At 41.7% G+C, this 20,298-nt stretch overlaps 2 protein-coding genes across 3 annotated transcripts in view; one reads left to right on the top strand and one right to left on the bottom strand.

Annotated features, from left to right (window-relative positions):
* LOC118399495 (ubiquitin-conjugating enzyme E2 E2-like) overlaps nt 1–12,910 on the bottom strand; it is a 62,343-nt gene extending 49,433 nt beyond the window's left edge. The window contains exons 1-3 of one of the 2 annotated variants that reach the window (XM_052472206.1): nt 12,747–12,910; nt 5,394–5,597; nt 1,386–1,436 (exon numbers count right to left, since the gene is read on the bottom strand). In XM_052472206.1, coding sequence (XP_052328166.1) covers nt 1,386–1,436; nt 5,394–5,590 — 248 coding nt within the window. In that variant the 5' untranslated portion in view covers nt 5,591–5,597; nt 12,747–12,910. Of the gene's footprint in view, nt 1–1,385; nt 1,437–5,393; nt 5,598–7,114; nt 7,305–12,746 lie in introns of those variants that run through there. The other variant, XM_052472205.1, reaches the window with a different exon arrangement.
* Nucleotides 12,911–13,199: 289 nt separating this feature from the next.
* On the top strand, nt 13,200–18,570 carry LOC118399494 (splicing factor 3A subunit 3). Its single transcript, XM_035795618.2, has 15 exons — nt 13,200–13,458; nt 13,751–13,798; nt 13,955–14,007; nt 14,113–14,218; nt 15,357–15,429; nt 15,514–15,605; nt 15,695–15,777; nt 15,942–16,080; nt 16,167–16,303; nt 16,550–16,657; nt 16,755–16,824; nt 17,188–17,352; nt 17,519–17,629; nt 17,880–17,970; nt 18,226–18,570. The coding sequence occupies exons 1-15, from the start codon at nt 13,363–13,365 to the stop codon at nt 18,357–18,359; spliced, it is 1,506 nt and encodes a 501-aa protein (XP_035651511.1). The 5' UTR covers nt 13,200–13,362; the 3' UTR covers nt 18,360–18,570.
* Nucleotides 18,571–20,298: the final 1,728 nt, after the last annotated feature.

The raw sequence follows: 20,298 nt of genomic DNA, 5'->3' as shown, positions 1-20,298 counted from the left end.
ATCAAACAAGGTTCTAAAGACTGTTGACATCTAGTGGAAGCCTTAGGAAATGCAATTTGACCCCATAGACACTGTATACTTGATAGGCAAAGAGTTGAAAAACTACAAACCTCCAATTTCCCACTTCCTGGTTGGATTTTTTTCTCAGGTTTTTGCCTGCCATATGAGTTCTGTTATACTCACAGACATCATTCAAACAGTTTTAGAAACTTGAGTGTTTTCTATCCAAATATACTAATACTATATATATATTAGCAACTGGGCACGAGTAGCAGGCAGTTTACTCTGGGCTCCTTATTCATCCAAGCTACTCAATACTGCCCACAGGCATAAGAAGTTTTTAACGTCAATGTGGAGCATTTCAAGAGCTTTTAAAGTTTCTTCAAGTGCAGTTGCAAAAACCATCAAGCGCTATGATGAAACTGGCTCTCATGAGGACCACCACAGGAAAGGAAGACCCAGAGTTACCTCTGCTGCAGAGGATAAGTTCATTAGAGTTATCAGCCTCAGAAATTGCAGTCCAAATAAATGCTTCACAGGGTTCAAGTAACAGATACATCTCAACATCAACTGTTCAGAGGAGACTGCATGAATCAGGCCTTCATGATCGAATTGCTGCAAAGAAACCACTACTAAAGGACACCAATAATAAAAAGAGACTTGCTTGGGCCAAGAAACACGAGCAATGGACATTAAACCGGTGGAAATCTGTCCTTTAGTCTGATGAGTCCAAATTTGACATTTTTGGTTCCAACCGCTATGTCTTTGTGAGACGCAGAGTCGGTGAACGGATGATCTCAGCATGTGTGGTTCCCACCGTGAAGCATGGAGGAGGAGGTGTGATAGTGTGGGGGTGCTTTGCTGGTGTCAGTGATTTATTTAGAATTCAAGGCACACTTAACCAGCATGGCTACCACAGCATTCTGCAGCGATACGCCATCTAGTTTGTGCTTAGTAGGACTATCATTTGTGTTTCAACAGGACAATGACCCAACACACCTCCAGGCTGTGTAAGGGCTATATGACCAAGAAGGAGAGTGATGAAGTGCTGCATCAGATGATCTGGCCTCCACAATCCCCTGACCTCAACCCAATTGATATGGTTTGGGATGAGTTGGACTGCAGATTGAAGGAAAAGCATTCTAACAGACAAAGAAACCACATTGTAAATGCAGGCAGCACTACAATAAGGTTGCTATCTGTATACCATTCTTCTGAGTGACTCAGCCAACATAGAACAGGCCCTTCACCATCCCCTTTCCTTCTATGCCATGCACAGCACAGACTGACAGAGTGCTTCAGGTGTCACAGACACATAAAACAGGCGGAACAGGCTCACACACACGCACAGAGCGTCATAAAACAGACAATCAACAAGCTCCTACCTGCAGTTAGGTGGCGGGTCCAAGGTTATCTCAGCGAGCTCCTTCTGAATCCTGGGGAAAGAGATGGAACTTACATGTGGTGGAACACACACACACACAGATCATATACAGAGTGTGCAAAACATTAAGAACACCTGCTCTTTTCATGACAGACTGACCAGGTGAAAGCTATGATCCCATATTGATGTCACTTGTTAAATCCACTTCAATCAGTGTAGAGGAAGGGGAGGAGACAGGTTAAAGAAGAGTGTTAAGCCTTGAGACATGGATGCTGTATGTGTGCCATTCAGAGGATGAATGGGAAAGACAAAATATTTAAGTGACTTTTGAACGGGGTATGGTAGAAGGGTGCCGGTTTGTGGCAGTTCTTGACACAAACCGTAGGAAGCATTGGAGTCAACATGGGCCAGCATCCCTGTGGAGTGCTTGCGACACCCTGTAGAGTCCATGCCCCGACGAACTGAGGCTGTGTAATGCTATACACACGCAGAACAGACTAGCTAGTGTGTTATATAAAGTCTGCCAGTAAAATCAATCTGTTAATGTACACACTGAATAACTCATTGATGTCCTAATGAGCGCCTAGAATTGTGATTGAATACAGGAATACGTCTTGTCAGACTATATCAACATAGGGACGCACTGTTGAATTCCTCACCTAGTTTCATGGGCAAGTGTAAATTGACATTGAGATCAGACAGGCCTTGCTGTGTAAAAGAGTCATATCTGCTTTCTGGACAAATACATGAGACAGATTGAGATAAGGATTTTAATGACTCAGGGTGAACTAAACATTTTGATTTAGACTCTCCCTCCCTGTTGGATGTATTTATGGAAGAATACATAAATAAACAGTGGTTTAGTATAGTGAGTAGATAGGATCAGGGCAGGGATTATGTTATACTGCCGTACACAGCACTGCTCATTACATAACTATGCCAATGATTTGCTCTGAGGATCCCAACAGGCAGGTGCAGTTTTTTTTTTATACAATCAGTTACTTCACCGTCCATTAAGGCTGCAATATTCCACTCACACGGAGCCAATACTGACAACAAGCTACTCCCCAAGGGGTTGGAACTGGTTCAGGGAACACAACCTAAATACGAACAACATTTTTATAGGGACAGAATCAGAACCGGGAGTGAAAGTGATCTATACTGTTCCGAAACAGAACGGTTATTTTAAAGGCATGGGAAAAGGTTAATAATGTTCTTTTACCTACAGGGGTCTTATTTCCTGCCCCCCCCCAAACAAAACGCAACAAAGCGTGTGTAGGTTACAAGCCCATTCCCTTCCAAAGCATAGGCTACTGTGGCTTACTGATGTAGAAATTCAATAATTAGGGAGAGATTCTTTTCATTAGAGAAGAATGAATTAACTTGTTCAATGTTAGTTAAGGATACTATAGTTATAACGTTTCACATTGGATTTATTAACTATAAAAAGGTATGTTTTTATTTAAATTCTGGTAACACTTCACACACACACAAGCTTGTTAGCTAACTAGTTCTGGTGCAACGTTAAGCCACCTCTCTGAGGTTCAAAGACACTTCAAAGTTCCTCCATAGAAGCCGCTCCTCCTCAGTATAATTCTGTGGGCCTAATAATGATAATGCAAGCCATAACAAGATGCCCAGTGCTTCAAGCCTCCTCCTCAGTATAATTCTGTGGGCCTAATAAAGATAATGCAAGCCATAACAAGATGCCCAGTGCTTCAAGCCTCCTCCTCAGTATAATTCTGTGGGCCTAATAAAGATAATGCATGTCATAACAAGATGCCCAGTGCTTCAAGCCTCCTCCTCAGTATAATTCTGTGGGCCTAATAATGATAATGCATGCCATAACAAGATGCCCAGTGCTTCAAGCCTCCTCCTCAGTATAATTCTGTGGGCCTAATAAAGATAATGCATGCCATAACAAGATGCCCAGTGCTTCAAGCCTCCTCCTCAGTATAATTCTGTGGGCCTAATAAAGATAATACATGTCATAACAAGATGCCCAGCGCTTCAAGCCTCCTCCTCCTCCTCCACCTTCTCTCGCTCGCTCACCACCCACAACATTTAAGTTGCATCTCGGGCCCTACTCTTGTCTGTCCAATGCATGTAAACAACTAGTTATAGCTTGCCCGCTCCACAGCAAGCTGCTCTATCCACACTGATTGTTGAAGTAATTTAATGTTGAGCTAAATGTTAAAGAAAATAGATTTCAGAGGTTTAAAAAGGAACAGAAAGGAACGATATAAACCATTACTCTTTTGGGATTTGAACCGGTTCAGAACATCATTTTGCTGGGTTCAGAACAGTGGAACGGAACCAAATAAATAATCATAACACTACAGATTGAGATATAATCCTGGTTCCGAATGTATTAAGTGTCTCAGAGTAGGAGTGCCGATCTAAATCCTAGTCTGAGACACTAAATACATACAGCCCCTGACCCTAAATCATCTATTCACACTGTTCACAACAACTGTTGACACTATCTGTTAGATGAGCCAAACAAACAGTCAGCTGTAGCCATGGTGGAGGACAACGACAAGCAGCCTTCCAACATCAGGAGACAGGGAAGTGTCACAACATCAGTAGAAATGGCACCCCACCACTCACCTGCACCACCACTCACCAGCACCACCACTCAGAGCGGGAGAGAACCTCAGGTGGTCCTTTTGTTCATTTCACCTGTCATCCCTGTCGGCTCATTCCCTCGGTCCTCTCCAAATGCCACGCCATGGAGGAGTGCACACATTCACGCGCGCACACACACAGAGGAGTGCTGACAGGAAGGCACCACACCTCAGGGAGCGAGCGAGGGGAGGAAGAGTAGAACAAACGACAGCAGATCCCTTCCTCTCCTCTGTGTGTGCTTGTATTGATTATAAACTCTCTGGTTCATGATGAGAGGAGACTGTGGGTAAATCATTGTGCCCTACTATTCCTTACAGGCAGTGGGATAATACTTCTTTCTGCAAGGGGCTGTATAACTGTAATACAATCACTGCGGTTATGGAGTAAGTCGTTCCCAGGCTTGAATGCACAAGACGCTCTAATTTTATCTACAGTATTTTCTCATGAGGTGGCACATTTTACGTGGTAAGGCGGCAGGCTGTTAAGAGCAGATGGAGGGAGAAATAAACGAGGGAATGAACGAGGGAATCCAGGGGGAAATGGACCAATTACAGAACATGCAGGCCTCCCTCTCTCACGGTCACTCATCCATGGGTTCTCTCTCTGACACAAACACTTTGTTTGTTTTTCTGTAATGTCCCTCAGACCATTGCATTTCATAACCCATTGATGGTTATAATAAACCCACTGCTTCAAGGTACATCTAAGTCAATATAATCTCTGTATTATACTGCGTATGACATTTGTGGCTCGGAATGGAACACCTTCCTAGAGTCAGTTTTGCCCTCAGAACAGCCTCAATTCTTCAGGGCATGGACTCTACAAGGTGTTGAAAATATTCTACATGGATGCTGGCCCGTGTTGACTCCAATGCTTCCCACAGTTGTGTCAAGTTGGCTGGTGGACCATTCTTGATACACATGGTAAACTGTTGAGTGTGAAAAACCCAGCAGCGTTACAGCGCTTGACACAAACTGGTGCGCCTGGCACCTAATACCATACCCCATTCAAAAGGCACTTAAATAGTTTGTCTTGCCCATTCACCCTCTGAATGGCACACTTACACAATCCATGTCTCAAATCCTTCTTTAACCCGTCTCCTCCCCTTCATCTACACTGATTGAAGTGGATTTAACAAGTGATGTCAATAAAGGATCATAGCTTTCACCTGGTCAGTCTGTCAAGGAAAGAGCAGGTGTTCTTAATGTGTTGTACATTCAGTATATTGGATAATCCATTGTTGAGCGTGAGCTGTATTCCAAAGAAATTCCACAAAACCATAAATGCACTACATGCATATTGTATATGACCAAGACCGTCAAGGACACTTCATTACACAATCTACCTGAACAGAATAGAATAGAGAGAATTGCAGATCTACCTCTTGGCGCTGGTGGAGAGCTTGGCAGCAGTCTTGCTAGATATCTTGGCCTCTTTCTTCTTGGGCGTTGTCTGATCCCTCTCCTGACCCTGCTCCTGAACCGGAGGGGCCACCTCTCTCTGCTCCACGTCCCAGCTTCCCCCACTGGTGTTGGGACTGTCGTCCGGCCTTGAGCTGGGCTGCACCTCACTGGACATCCTGGCTCTGACACACACACACACACACACACACACACACACACACACACACACACACACACACACACACACACACACACACACATACACACACACACAGATCACTCAAGGGTTTGGGGTTTTCCTACACACCTGCCTAAAGCTACAGCAGTCGAAGGTGAGAATACTATTGGTTCTGTGGTTGTCCTTCAGTCTTTAGCGATTCTGATAGAAGTACGGTATTAAAAACCAAACCACCAGAGACAGCCAGCCAGCTACAGCCAACAGAATGAAATACTGTTCTCCTCCCAGCTCTCAGGTCTTTTAAAGGTCATTATAGTAAGGAAGGCAGGTTCCTTGTCCTTACGGACCAGCTCACACTACAGCCTCTATAATCAAAGCTCCTTCTACAAGGTCGGATTGAGGAAATGTAATTTCCCAACATACCATATGAGCCCTCAAGGTGAAGCAGTGTATTTTCAACATTCACAGAATGAGAAGTAGTTGTTTGGGTAAATGAGGGTTGTGTGCAGAGTGTGTATGGGGGGGCTACTGTAAAGGAGCAGATGGTTGCTGAAATGAGCATCACATTCCAGAAAGAGCATAATGACAGATAACAGATATTTAAATTATTGTAAAGTGCAGTTCTACCACACACACTTTGGTCATGAACATTCAGGATCATTGGGCAACATTCTACACAGACAGTAATTGGATACATTTCATTTTCTTCTTCTGATACAGAGATTGATGGTTTCTACTGAGGCAATTTAGGGATGTTGTTCATAGGCTAAGCATACAAAACACAAAGCATGGTCTTCTAGAAAACATTGTTTATATTCTATTTTATTGATTCTATAAGTCATCTCTCTTTGACAAGTTAAAGTAAATTGAAAACACTGTGAGTTTTGGCTATCAAAGACATGTGCACACTTTGTAACAATAATTTAACATCAACATCAATGAAACACAACCAACGGAACACCCCCCCCCCCAATTATGATATCTTCTTCACCCAGGCCATCAGCTCTTTAAACACTTTCAGTGTTCTCCTTTTATACCGAGACGGTGATGATAAAATCTGCTATTAAAAAAAAGTAACACATCCCGTGTTGCATTGGTCTCACAGTCATTCATACGGACGAGCACATTTCTTTTGTGTGTTAATAATCCCTGTTGTCACGTAGGGCTGTCAGAATAACTGATCCACTAGGTCTACTGCTGGGGGAACAGCCGTCATCTCGCGGGCACTCCACATAATTGAGAAGGCCTAAAAAAATAACACCCTAACGGTAATCGGAGAGCCCTCATGTGCCCTCATAGCCTCAAGATAAACACAACACAAAACGTTCGAAGCAGCTTGAGTGAAATATTAGCTGTGAAGCTTTCCCACATCAAGAAGACCCGTCTCCGCACAAAAGACACCGAACCCCCCCCCCCCCCCCCCCTCTCTCCCCATGAGGATATCGTTCTTCTCCCGGGCCATCGACTCTTTAAACGTTACTTTCAATGTGCAGTTGTTACAATGCTTCAGAAAGAGATTACCTTCCAAATAGTTGGACGGTCGATGCAAACAATCTTCTATATCAACCCCTGAAGTAGGCTATATCCCGTGTGTTGAAGTAGGCTATATGCCGTGTGTTGCTCGGCCGTTCTATTCGATCTGTTTCTCCGTTCGCTTTCGTTATCCGCTCAGACTGGCTGCGAGAGAATGAGACAACCGGACCGCCTCTGAGCGCGCGCTCTCTTTTTTTTACACAGTGAGTACACGAGTGCGCGCAACCAAGTGTGTGTGTATTGGGCTTTTCAAATCGGGTAACAAGCATTGGCAGTAGAGGGTTAACGGTTAACCAACCTAACAATATATAATGAATAGGCTAATTTTGATATGTTAGGGTATTTTTCCTTTATTTGCAAAAGTTCAAGAAAAGTTCACAGAAAACTCTTATCAGACGAGCTAGGGAAGATAGTGGATGTGGTTTCAATACAGAATAGTTTTTCTTTCAAAATAATTCATAGAAATATTGTCGATAGACCTACATTGCATTCGGAAAGAATTCAGACCCCTTCCCATTTCCCACATTTTGTTACGTTACAGCCTTATTCTAAAATGTATAAAATAAAACATTTTCCTCATCAATCTCCACACAATAGCCCATAATGACAAAGCGGAAACATGTTTTTAGAAAATTTAGCAAATGTATAGAAAAATCAAAAACAGAAATACCTTATTTACATAAGTATTCAGACACTTTGCTATGAGACTTGAAATTGAGCTCAGGTGCACTCTGTTTCCATTGATCAGTTTCTACAAATTGTCTGGAGTCCACCTGTGGTAAATTCAATTGATTGGACATCATTTGGAAAGGCAACCGCCTATATTAAGTCCCACTGTTGACAAAATATATCAAAGCAAAAACCAAGCCATGAGGTCGAATTAATTGTACGTAGAGCTCCGAGACAGGATTGTGTCGACTCTTCCTAGAGCTGGCCACCCGGCCAAACTGAGCAATCGGGGGAGAAGGGCCCTGGTCCAGAGCTGTTGCCAGAGAATTTAATGTTAATTTCATGTTAATTTCTCTACCATAAATCGCCTCCAATGGCATTTTAGAGAATTTGGCAGTACGTCCAACCGGCCTCACAACCATAGACCACGTGTAACCACGTCAGCCCAGGACCTCCACATCCGGCTTCTTCACCTGTGGGATCATCTGAGGGGTTGGAGAAAGGTGTGCTAAGGAGTATTTATGTCTACAACAAAGCCCTTTTGTGGGGAAACCTAATTCTGGTTTGCATGGGCCCACCCATGGCTGCGCCCCTACCTAGTCATGTGAAATCCATGGATTATTTATTGATTTATTTATTTATTTATATTGACTGATTTTCTTAAATAAACTATAACTCAGTAAAATCTTTGAAATTGTTGCATGTGGTGTTTATATTTTTGTTCAGTGTAGAATGATATCACTCAACAAAAAACTGGGTGAAAAAATCTGATCTCTCTTTCCACACTCAAAAACTCACTGACGGTGGCGGAACCTAAATTACGGGAAATATGTCTCCTCACGCGGTGAATAAACTGTGGAACGGTGTTGCTATGTTCGCGGTTTTCCTGAATTTGGGCTACTTTGAAAACGATGTCGCGGGGGAAATGTATTCGTTGTGGATTTTTGGGCTATTTCTAAATTGCACCACGGCCGCCAAGGCATTTCTCTTAAAATTGTGGATTTTGGGGCTATTTCTAACTTGCACCACGGCCGCCAAGGCATTTCTCTTAAAAATATATATTTCACTGTGACCAGCTCCTCAGTAGTGGTAAGGGAGAGGAGGTGTGTGTGTTTGTGTGTGCGTTTTGAGAGAGCAAAGCACAGCACTACAGTTATTGGCTGAATCAAAGTGAGAGAGGAGAGAGAGCAGCACGCGCGCACGTTGTGACAGCTTTTTACCAGTTGTAGGTAGGCTATTTAGATTGTCGTTATAGAGACACCTATTTCCTAGTATTTTTTCCATTAAACATATACTGTTAAACATAAACATAATACTGTAGAAGTGATGCACATCAATAAATAATAGAAACAAAGAACTGGAAAACGACTTTGGGCGCACTACATGAATCCCTTGGAGATGGTTTAAACTGCATTCTAATGTTGACTAAAGAAGTGCTTTATGCATGCTCAGTTCTTCAGTCTCGGGGGCTGCCTGAGTGGACATTGGAAGTGGAAGTTGTGGAACTCCCTCGCGTGGTTCTTTTTATGGGGATAAGTCCTCAATGAAACGGACATTAGGCTAAAAGTGAATAATTATACATTTGCCTCTGTTGGCCCTCAAGTAGCCTATTAATGTATATGCCATTGTAGGCTCCCACTTGATACAATAAATATGTTGAAATTACGATATTACTGGAGTCATTGCAAGTCAATTTGTGTCACTTGTGTCGCCTACCTGGAGCTGGCAAACCAATGTAATAAATAGCCTATTACTTGTTGTAGCCTTGTGTTATTATGAACGCGTTAGATTGACAGTCAGATTAGGCTACATATAAAACGAATTTAAAAAAATAAACACTGGTTGTTGACAAGCATATTCAGTTCATAAATATATTATTAATATTTCATTCAGTGATTTAAATGATGACCCCATCCAACAGTAGCCTATTCCATTAAGCTATTGGGGAAACAAGCACTTCGTATTGCGAAATCGCCTCGCTTTTCATGTTGAATAAATTAGTCTGTTAATTCGAAGTAAGCAAGCTGCTAAATCGTTCAGTTTACATTTTGCCTACATTTATTCTAGTAGGCTACTGTAGACTATCTGAAATGAGATGTAGGCCTATCAGGGGCTATAGGCCACCTGCCTTTATCGAAGAAAACGATGGACATTTTTTATTAGAATCATAAACCCAGATTTTAGACTGTAGCCTATGTCTATTGTAGAGGTCGACCGATTATGATTTTTCAACGTCGATACTGATTATTGGAGGACCAAAAAAAAAACGATACAGATTAATCAGCCGATTTTTATTTATTTATTTGTAATAATGACAATTACAACAATACTGAATGAACACTTGTTTTAACTTAATATAATACATCAATACATTCAATTTAGCCTCAAGTAAATAATGAAAAGTTAAATTTGGTTTAAATAATGCAAAAACAAAGTGTTGGAGAAGAAAGTAAAAGTGCAATATGTGCTATGTAAGAAAGATAACGTTTCAGTTCCTTGCTCAAAACATATGAAAGCTGGTGGTTCCTTATAACATGAGTCTTCAATATTCACAGGTAAGAAGTTTTAGGTTGTAGTTATTGTAGGAATTATAAGACTATTTCCCTCTATACCATTTGTATTTCATTAACCTTTGACTATTGGATGTTCTTATAGGCACTTTAGTATTGCCAGTGTAACAGTATAGCTTCTGTCCCTCTCCTCGCTCCTCCCTGGGCTCGAACTAGCAACACAACGACAATTAGCGCGCGCTAACTAGCTAGCCATTTCACTTCGGTTACATGAGCCTCGGGAGTTGATAGGCTTGAAGTCATAAACAGCGCAATGCTTGATGCACAACGAAGAGCTGCTGGCAAAACGCACGAAAGTGCTGTTTGAATGTGAATGAATGTTTATGCGCCTGCTTCTGCCTACCACCGCTCAGTCAGATACTTAGATGCTTGTATGCTCAGTCAGATTATATGCAACGCAGGACACGCTAGATAATATCTAGTAATATCATAAACCATGTGTAGTTAACTAGTGATTATGATTGAATCCCCCAAGCTGACAATGTGAAAATCTGTCTTTCTGCCCTTGAACAAGGCAGTTAACCCACCGTTCCTAGGCCGTCATTGAAAATAAGAATGTGTTCTTAACTGACTTGCCTAGTTTAATAAAGGTATAAAAAAAAAATGTAATATGCGCCCAAAATACCGATTTGCGATTGTTATGAAAACTTGAAATCGGCCATTCCGATTAATCGGTCGACCTCTAGTCTATTGAAATAACAAGTCAATCTCGCAAATGGGCCATTTATAACCTTTGTAGTCTTAACATCTGGCACATAATAACAACACAATTAAAAATAGTGTTTTATGTTCATCCAAGTGTTTCTTGCTCAGAGATTGCGAGATCTTCTGTCAAATTTACATCACTCAAACTCTGCTGTCGGATTTATCTATAGTTATGCACATGCGCAAAGGGTTTATTTGTTTGGTCCAACATGATCCAAGCACAGCAAGACAGTCGTGATGAGGGCACGACAAAACCTATTCCCCCGCAGGAGACTGAAAAGATTTGGCATGGGTCCTCAGATCCTCAAAGCATCCTGACGAGTTGCATCACTGCCTGGTATGGCAACTGCTTGGCCTCCGACCGCAAGGCACTACAGAGGGTAGTGCGTACGGCCCAGTAAATCACCGGGGCCAAACTTACTGCCATGCAGGACCTCTATACCAGGCGGTGTCATAGGAAGTTCCTAAAAATTGTCTCGCTACCCTAGTCATAGACTGTTCTCTCTGCTACCGCACGGCAAGCGGTACCGGAGCGCCAAGTCTATGTCCAAGAGGCTTCTAAACAGCTTCTACCCCTAAAGCCATAAGACTTCTACCCCTAAACCATATCGGAGCGCCAAGTCTATGTCCAAGAGGCTTCTAAACAGCTTCTACCCCTAAGCCATACGACTTCTGACCAGCTAATCAAATGGCTACACAGACAATTTGCATTGCCCCACCTCCTTCTACACTGCTGCTGCTCTCTGTTTATTACCTATGCATAGTCACTTTAATAACTCTACCTATGTAATAGGATTGCTTCAGCCCCTCTCCTCGCCCCTACCTGGGCTCGAACCAGGGACCCTCTGCACACATCAACAGTCACTCTCGAAGTATCGTTACCCATCGCGCCACAAAATCCGTGGCCCTTGCAGAGCAAGGGGAACAACTTCAGGTCTCAGAGCGAAAGATGTCACCGATTGAAACGCTATTAGCGCGCACCCCACTAACTAGCTAGACATTTCACATCGGTTACACCTACATGTACATATTACCTCAATTACCTCGACAGCGGTGCCCCTGCACATTGACTCGGTACCGAGGTATTTTCTTAAATCTGCATTGTTGGTTAAGGGCTTGTAAAATAAGCATTTCACAGGAAGGTCTACACGTATTGTATTCGGCGCACGTGACATCAATAAGTCTAAATATTGGTGTTACATTGCACAACCTTCAATGTTATGTCATATTTATGTTCAATTCTGGCAAATTAGTTTGCAACGAGCCAAGCGGCCCAAACTGTTGCATATACCCTGACTGCGTGTAATGAACGCAAGAGAAGTGACACAATTTCCCTAGTTAAAAGAAATTCATGTTAGCAGGCAATATTAACTAAATTATGCAGGTTTAAAAAATATATACCTGTGTATTGATTTTAAGAAAGGCGTTGATGTTTATGGTTAGGTACACATTGGTGCGACGACAGTGCTTTTTTTCGCGAATGCGCTTGTTAAATCACCCGTTTGGCAAAGTAGGCTGTGATTCAATGATAAATTAACAGGCACCGCATCGATTATATGCAACGCAGGACAAGCTAGATAAACCAGTAATATCATCAACCATGTGTAGTTAACTAGTGATTATGTTAAGATTGATTGTTTTTTATAAGATAAGTTTCATGCTAGCTAGCACCTTACCTTGGCTCCTTGCTGCACTCGCATAACAGGTAGTCAGCCTGCCACGCACGTCTCCTCGTGGAGTGCAATGTAATCGGCCATAATCAGTGTCCAAAAATGCCGAACACCGACTGTTATGAAAACTTGAAATCGGCCCTAATTAATCGCCCATTCCGATTAATTGGTCAACCTCTAATATTTGGGTGTGTGAGACTTGATATCAGAAGAGTTACAGGGTGTGAAAAGTGGTGGTGTCCCATCCTTTCAGGTTGTTGGCCTGACGTAGGACTAAATATATTTAAATAGTTGAGTAGGGTGATGTTATTTTTTTGTTAGTGTAGTGTTAGATTGGAGGGTATTTTTACAAATCTATTTTGTTATTTATTCAAGCAAAGTATTATGGAGTTGTACTCCAGTCTAGTAGATGGCGGTAATGCAACCTTTATTGGATGCCAACCGCTGTTAAACCTCATCGAAGAAGAATTGGGATAGAAATTAAATCTTGACCTGGCAACCCTGCTATGGAACTAGTTCCTCTCAGTCCCAACATGCGCCATTGAATATAAACGTAACCGAAGTTTCACGGCATTCATTGTTCAAGTCCTTATTTCTGTAATTTGTTGGTCAGAAAATAACAATGGAGACGATTTTAGAACAACAACGTCGCTACCATGAGGAGAAGGAAAGGCTGTTGGATGCCAAAACTAAGGAAATGATGCATAAGAAAACCACGGTATGTGTTGCATCAACGCGAATGCTATTTAATGTTCATGAAGACGTTCATTGATTAAAGCATTAAACAAAATCGGATAAGCTAACGTTATTTTTGGGAATAGTAGCTTGTGTGTTATGATTTTGTTTATTTGTGGCTAACTTACCAGCTACATTTCTGACCGCTATTGTATTCAGTTAACGTTAGCTGAATTAAATATAAGGCTAGTTTGTTAGCTAGCGTTTAACTGGTCCAGTTTCTGGCTTTGCCATCTAACCTTAGTTAATATTTCTGGATTTTTCTTCTCAAACAGTTACGCGAACAAATAAACTCAGACCATCGAACTAGAGCAATGTTGGATGTGAGTATTCTATGTGATATTGAAACATCACAACAGTAAATAACAAGTTGGACCTGTATTTTCATATTCACTTGTCTTGTGGTTAATAGCCTACTTGTCAAGGACATGCATGATGTGACAGTATTTTTTTGATAACTAGCTACGCCATCCTTTCAGAGATACATGGACGTGAGCTCAACTGTCAGGGAAGCATATGAAGACAAAGATGGGTAAGTGTGTATGTAATGTGTTTGTGTTTCAAGCGCTCATGCATGATCAGCCTTGTAATGCGGAGTAAATCAGAGGTGTAGTATTTTTGCTTTCTCTATCCACAGTATGAGGAAGGATGAACTGAACGCCATCTCAGGACCAAATGAGTTTGCAGAGTTCTACAACAGACTAAAACAGATCAAGGAGTTCCACAGGAAGCATCCTAATGAGGTCATCTTTTTATCAGCTCCTTCCTGTCAGGCCTAGCTGTACACTGAATAAATCATCCCAGAAGTACACAGAGGGTACAAAACATTAAGAACACCAGCTCTTTCCATGACATACACATACATTGATGTCACTTTTTAAATCCCCTTCAGTCTGTGTAGATGAAGGGGAGGAGACAGGTTAAAGAATGATTTTTAAGCATTGAGACATGGCTTGTGTATGTGTGCCACTCAGAGGGTGAACGGGCAAAACAAAATATTTAAGTGCCTTTGAACAGGGTATGGTAGTAGGTGCAGGGTGCACTGGTTTGTATCAGAACTGTATCGCTGCTGGGTTTTTCACGCATAAAAGTTTCCCGTTTGTATCAAGAATGGTCCACCAGCCAACTTGACACAATTGTGGGAAGCATCGGCATCAACATGCGCCAGCATCCCTGTGGAACGCTTTTGACACCTTGGGGGGGTTCATGTTTTGTACACTTTGTAGGGGGGTAGGTGTTTTTAATGTTTTGTTCACTCGGTGTATATCTTCTCAAAAACCCTAAGTAGTTCCAGACACAGAGATATGTTTTTAAAGGGGCAATCTGAAGTTAAAACAATTACACTTTACCCCGCCACTGTTTTGGTAAAATGCTGAGGGATGGGGCAGGAGAAATGTAACCACTCAAATTCATAGACAGAGCTAGGTCTGACCATCCATGATATCAAAGTATAGTTTGAGATGTGTTGAGGCTATACACTAGTGTTTGTTTACAAATATGTTGTTTATAAAATAATAGAGTAAAACAAACTTATATTTTGAATTCTGGTGGGGTATGACAGTTGGAACTAAGCACATGCAACATTTATAAGTTATTCTTCCTGAATCAATCAATGGGTTTATGTAATTCATTTGAAAGTCCACACATAGATACACCAATCGCACATTGCCCCTTTAGATAACTATTGTATCATTCAATATGTCTCAGGATTCTATATGTCATTCTACATTCCAGGTGCGCAAAGGGGGGATAATTGGTGTTATTGCATGTTCCACAGTAAATGTCTGAAACCAAATCTTGAACTGAAGTTTAGGTCAACCAACCTTCATCAGGGTTTAGCATTTCTGCTGCTCTGGCTAAGTCTGTATGTTGCTGTTTCAGATCTGTGTGCCCATGTCTGTGGAGTTTGACGAGCTGGTCAAGGCTAGAGAGAACCCAACTGAAGAAACACAGAGTGAGTTTTCTACAGTATGGTGGTGGAGTCATTGTCTAACACTGTGTAGGTGTTAATGTAATGATTTATGTGGTCTTTCCCCAGACATGGTGGAGTTCAGTGATGAGGAGGCGTACGGACGCTACCTTGATCTTCATGACTGCTATCGGAAGTTCATCAACCTGAAAGGGGCAGAGGTAAGATGTCCACTCGCTACTCTAAATACTCCTCATCCTAGTCTAATGTCAAACTATACTAAAGCCTAACCTTCTGCCCTCTGTTTCAGAAACTGGAGTACATCAGCTACCTTTCCTCATTTGACCAGCTGTTTGATGTCTCCAAGGACAGAAAGAATGCTGAATACAAAAAGTAAGCATATTTAACTATTTGCTTTATTGTACAGACCTTTTCTTTGTGATTGTACTGTAAATGCATTCCTATAGAATTGTAGTACCTTATATTAATTTGTTTGTAGTTCTCCTCCGCATGTTTTTCCATCAGGTTGTTTCACACCTGTGTTCGATGTTATACAGGTACTTAGAGATGCTACTGGAGTACCTTCAGGACTACACAGAGAGAGTCAAACCTCTGCTGGACCAGAATGATCTCTACGGCAAGATCCTGGGAGAGTTTGAGAAGAAGTGGGAGATGGGGACCTTCCCTGGCTGGCCAGTGAGTGTCCAAGATGGGGAAGAAGACTCCTATAGTGATGGTCTATATGGGAGTTTCACATTTTTTATTCTCTTCCTCTGTTATAGAAAGAGACGAGTAGTGCTCTGACCCACGCCGGAGCTCATCTAGACCTTTCTGCTTTCTCCTCTTGGGAGGAGTTGGCTTCCCTGGGTCTGGACAGGTTGAAGTCTGCCCTTATGGCCCTGGGCCTGAAATGTGGAGGGTAAGCAATAAGCATGCTCTTCTGTGGCTGGGAGGAGGTCTATGGACATACTTTAAACTTGGAATACTGGAATAACAGTTGTAATTAGAATATTATAACAGTAACTGGAATATTGTAATAACATCAAATTCCAGCCGTAGACTAGGAGTATAGATCGACGGTGTACTGATGACTAATATCGGACTGGGTGACTGATGTAAGGTTGCTAAATGGGTGTATATGGCTAATGTGTATGTGACCTCACAGAACCCTGGAAGAGAGAGCCCAGAGGCTGTTTAGCACCAAAGGAAAATCCCTAGAATCTCTGGATCCCTCCTTGTTCGCCAAGAACCCGAAGTCCAAGGGACCCAAGAAGTATGTGATTGTCAGTTAAACATTTGCATGTTTTATGTTTTTCTGCACCTGATAGCATGTTCTAGCCGTGTTATTGACCATTCCAATCTCTCTGCAGAGACACAGAGCGTAACAAAGAAGTCGCCTTCCTGGAGTCTCAGGTTTATGAGTATGTGGAAATCCTGGGGGTAAGTAAAAGATGCCAAGGATGACTCCTTTATAGAACAAGGCCTGCACACGGTTAAAGCTCCCAATTCACTGCTGTATTGATAACGTTTCCATCCTGTCACCTGACCAAGATTAGTTTCTGATCGAAATTTTGTCAATAAAGTGGTGAATTGGGAGCTTTAACCGTGTGCAGGCCTTCTTGTTCTATACTAGTGTTCTTTATTAGCCCAGCACCTATGTTTTTAGTCGTATTTAATGAATGTCTTTAGTTCTGAGGGCCTTTATATAATGGTTAGTCCCGGCCATACAATAGGTGTGTGTTACTCACAATAACCACACAAACACCTGTTAACACTTCCACCTGATTATCTATGGCCCTGTAGGAGCAGAGGCAGCTGACCCATGAGAACGTGCAGAGGAAGCAGGCCAGGACAGGAGAGGAGAGAGAGGAGGAAGAGGAGGAGCAGCTCAGTGAGAGTGAGAGTGAAGATGAGGACAACGAGATAATCTACAACCCCAAGAACCTGCCTCTCGGCTGGGATGGAAAGGTTTGGAGTCGGGCCCTGACATCAGACCTGTGTACCAGCTGTGTTAAAGCGCTACAATACTAATGAAATACAAATTATTGTTTTATTAATAATGGTGTTATTTATTCAGACTTCATTGTACAGCGGTTGCATGCTACCACGCTAACCTTGTTTTTAATTGTTCTAGCCCATTCCATACTGGCTGTACAAACTCCATGGCCTGAACATCAATTATAACTGTGAGATCTGTGGAAACTACACGTACAGAGGACCCAAGGCCTTCCAGAGGCACTTTGCAGTACGTTCAGATTTCTGTTCAACATTATTCGTATAATTATTTGCGTATTGTTATTACAGTGTCATATTAGGTTATTACAGTGTTATGTCAATGCCCTCCTTTCGTTTGTATGTGTGCATAAGTGAAACTGTAGAGGATTCGATTTTAGAAATGGACTAATTCTGTTCTCAGCTGATAAGAGCATGTTGACCATGGTTGGTTAATATTACTGCTAGATAATATGTTGTCACCTGTTGTCTCCTCCCCTCAGGAGTGGCGTCACGCCCATGGAATGCGCTGCCTGGGAATCCCCAACACGGCTCACTTTGCCAACGTCACCCAGATCGAGGATGCTGTCTCTCGTAAGTAGTTCTGTTACAGCCCTGATAGAGGCTGAGGCAGATGACAAGTGAAAATAATGAGTATTGTTATTTGGGTTGAATAGAATAGTCATGTTATAGAAAATAGTGTTACCAGACCAATAAATAGTTGTACATCCAGATTGCCCTCACAAAAAGATTTCTGACCGCAAGGATCTTTCCTGGTTAAATAAATGATGAAAAATGACTGATCATTCAGTCCACGTTCTGGATAATAATAGTGTATTTTTAACCCAGTATGGTCAAAGCTGAAGTCACAGAAGGCATCAGAGCGCTGGCAACCAGATACAGAGGAGGAGTACGAGGACTCCAGTGGAAACGTGGTCAACAAGAAGACCTACGAGGACCTGAAGAGACAGGGTCTGCTGTAGAGAGGAGACCGACAAAGACTTGGAAACCTTGAAGCGCAACGTGATGCCCAATTTTTTTTTTGTTTTGTTTTGTTTTTTTGGCCTTGACCTTTTCATTTACACTTTTCATTTAGAAGTTGTGATGTTGTTTTTATTAATTCCTTCCTTTGACAACCGTTTTGAAATGGAACAGCCATTGATTCTAATAATAAATTAGTAATATTTGTCACCATTGTTGTTTCTGAGTTAGTTAGTTCTATTAGAAAGCAATTGTAATGTCTTAAGTTGTTTAAGGAGTCACCTGAACCACTGTCCATTCCCTTATGGATGATTACACATTTTTGTATATTCAAGAACCCTCCCATTGTCAGGTGATGGACAGTCCCTTTAAAGGGAGTGTACTTGAGGGGAGTCTGCAGATATCTTCACACTTGCTCACCGATTCCTCTGTTTGCCTGGTAAGGACAATTCACCTTTTATTTACTAATTCATACATTTCTTAAAATGTTGAAGATGCTTTCTCAGCTCAGCAGTTTTTTAAAAATTATACAAGACACTTGTGCTGTATTTGAGTGAGCTGTTAATTATTAAAATATTGTTATTTCATGTAGCATGACTTGCTTGCTATGACATGCAAATTGACTTACAGTATCAGTTTGCCAATATGAGTACAGTTGAGAGAAGAAATGTCTGAATATTGCTAAAATAATGTTGGATTTGGTCTGTTATCTATAATATACACCATCCAACAGTCATCATAACTGGTCATATATAAACAGGGATATGGGTATGATAGCGTTTAATTGTTTACCACTAATTCACATGACCACATTACCAGTCTCCAGGCTGCACCCATTAAAAGTAATTGAGAGAGGAGATAAGCATTTCCTTAGGTGATGCATTGAGATGGAAGTTCTGGCTCCTGGTCTTGGCTAAGTGTATCCTGAGGGGATCATAAAGCTACCACGGTGTGTTCTACGAGTACTCCTGGACCCCAGGGTCAACACTAACTACATGGATTTATAACGTGTTTAAATTGATGGAATATTACTCTCATCAACATAACAATGCCCACGACATCACATGACTGAGAATCTGAAACCTTCCTTCATTAACGCACATGTTTGTACGGGCTATGTTTGTACTGGGACTCAGGCTACACTTTTGCAGGTTAATTATCCACACATCTGCTGCTGGGGGAAGTAAGCTAAGGATGTTTTTGAAACAGGACTGCAGAGGTATCCTCATCACCTTACCTAATCAATATCAGTAGTCTAGTAAATATCAGTTGTTTTTATACAAAAAAAATGACAGAGCTGACCTTGATTAGCATTTTTATTTTTCCATTTCAATGCAGGAGTCCTTGGTCTTTCCGGTCCTCAAAGGAGATCTGTTGTATTTGTTCTTGGTAAGATTACAACATCTCTGATTATCCATGATTGTTTTAATAGCTGAGAGATTTAATAAGCTTTGATTATAACTCATTTGATTATTAATTCATTATCATTTAGTGCTTTTGAATCTAACCATGAAGAAAACTGTGGGAGACCAACTCCCAACTTCCACAAATGACCCCAAGATGACTGAAGCTCAAACCACCCAACCCACCACAACCATCAGCAAACTGTATCCTATATGCACAACCAGGTCAAAGACTGAAAACAGCCAAACCATTCACACCACCACTGTCCCTCCAGGAAGAGACTACTACAATACAGACGCAACAAAGAAGTCTTCCCTACATCCCAGACTGGGGGAGAATACACCAGAGCTCAAGATTACATCACAAACATCTCTACACTCAAGACTGAGAGAAACGACACAGAAGATGATATTAACGTCACCCATTCTTTCAAGAATGAGATGGTGAAGTATAGTGATGTCATACCAACATCTCAGACCAATGGAAACCATACTCAAGATGGGGGCAAGGACTTTGATGAACAAGGCTCCGTTGCCT

The sequence above is a fragment of the Oncorhynchus keta genome, chromosome 20, assembly GCF_023373465.1.
Source record: "Oncorhynchus keta strain PuntledgeMale-10-30-2019 chromosome 20, Oket_V2, whole genome shotgun sequence".
NCBI classification, from domain to species: domain Eukaryota; kingdom Metazoa; phylum Chordata; class Actinopteri; order Salmoniformes; family Salmonidae; genus Oncorhynchus; species Oncorhynchus keta.
This window is presented reverse-complemented; position numbering and strand designations above follow the sequence as displayed.

Excerpts from the sequence above, each read along its gene's own strand:
- LOC118399494 (XM_035795618.2), top strand. The coding sequence starts at position 13,363 with ATGGAGACGATTTTAGAACAACAACGTCGCTACCATGAGGAGAAGGAA. Across the intron at positions 14,008-14,112 it reads GCATATGAAGACAAAGATGG|TATGAGGAAGGATGAACTGA; the intron begins GTAAGTGTGTAT and ends CTCTATCCACAG. Across the intron at positions 16,825-17,187 it reads AGTATGTGGAAATCCTGGGG|GAGCAGAGGCAGCTGACCCA; the intron begins GTAAGTAAAAGA and ends ATGGCCCTGTAG.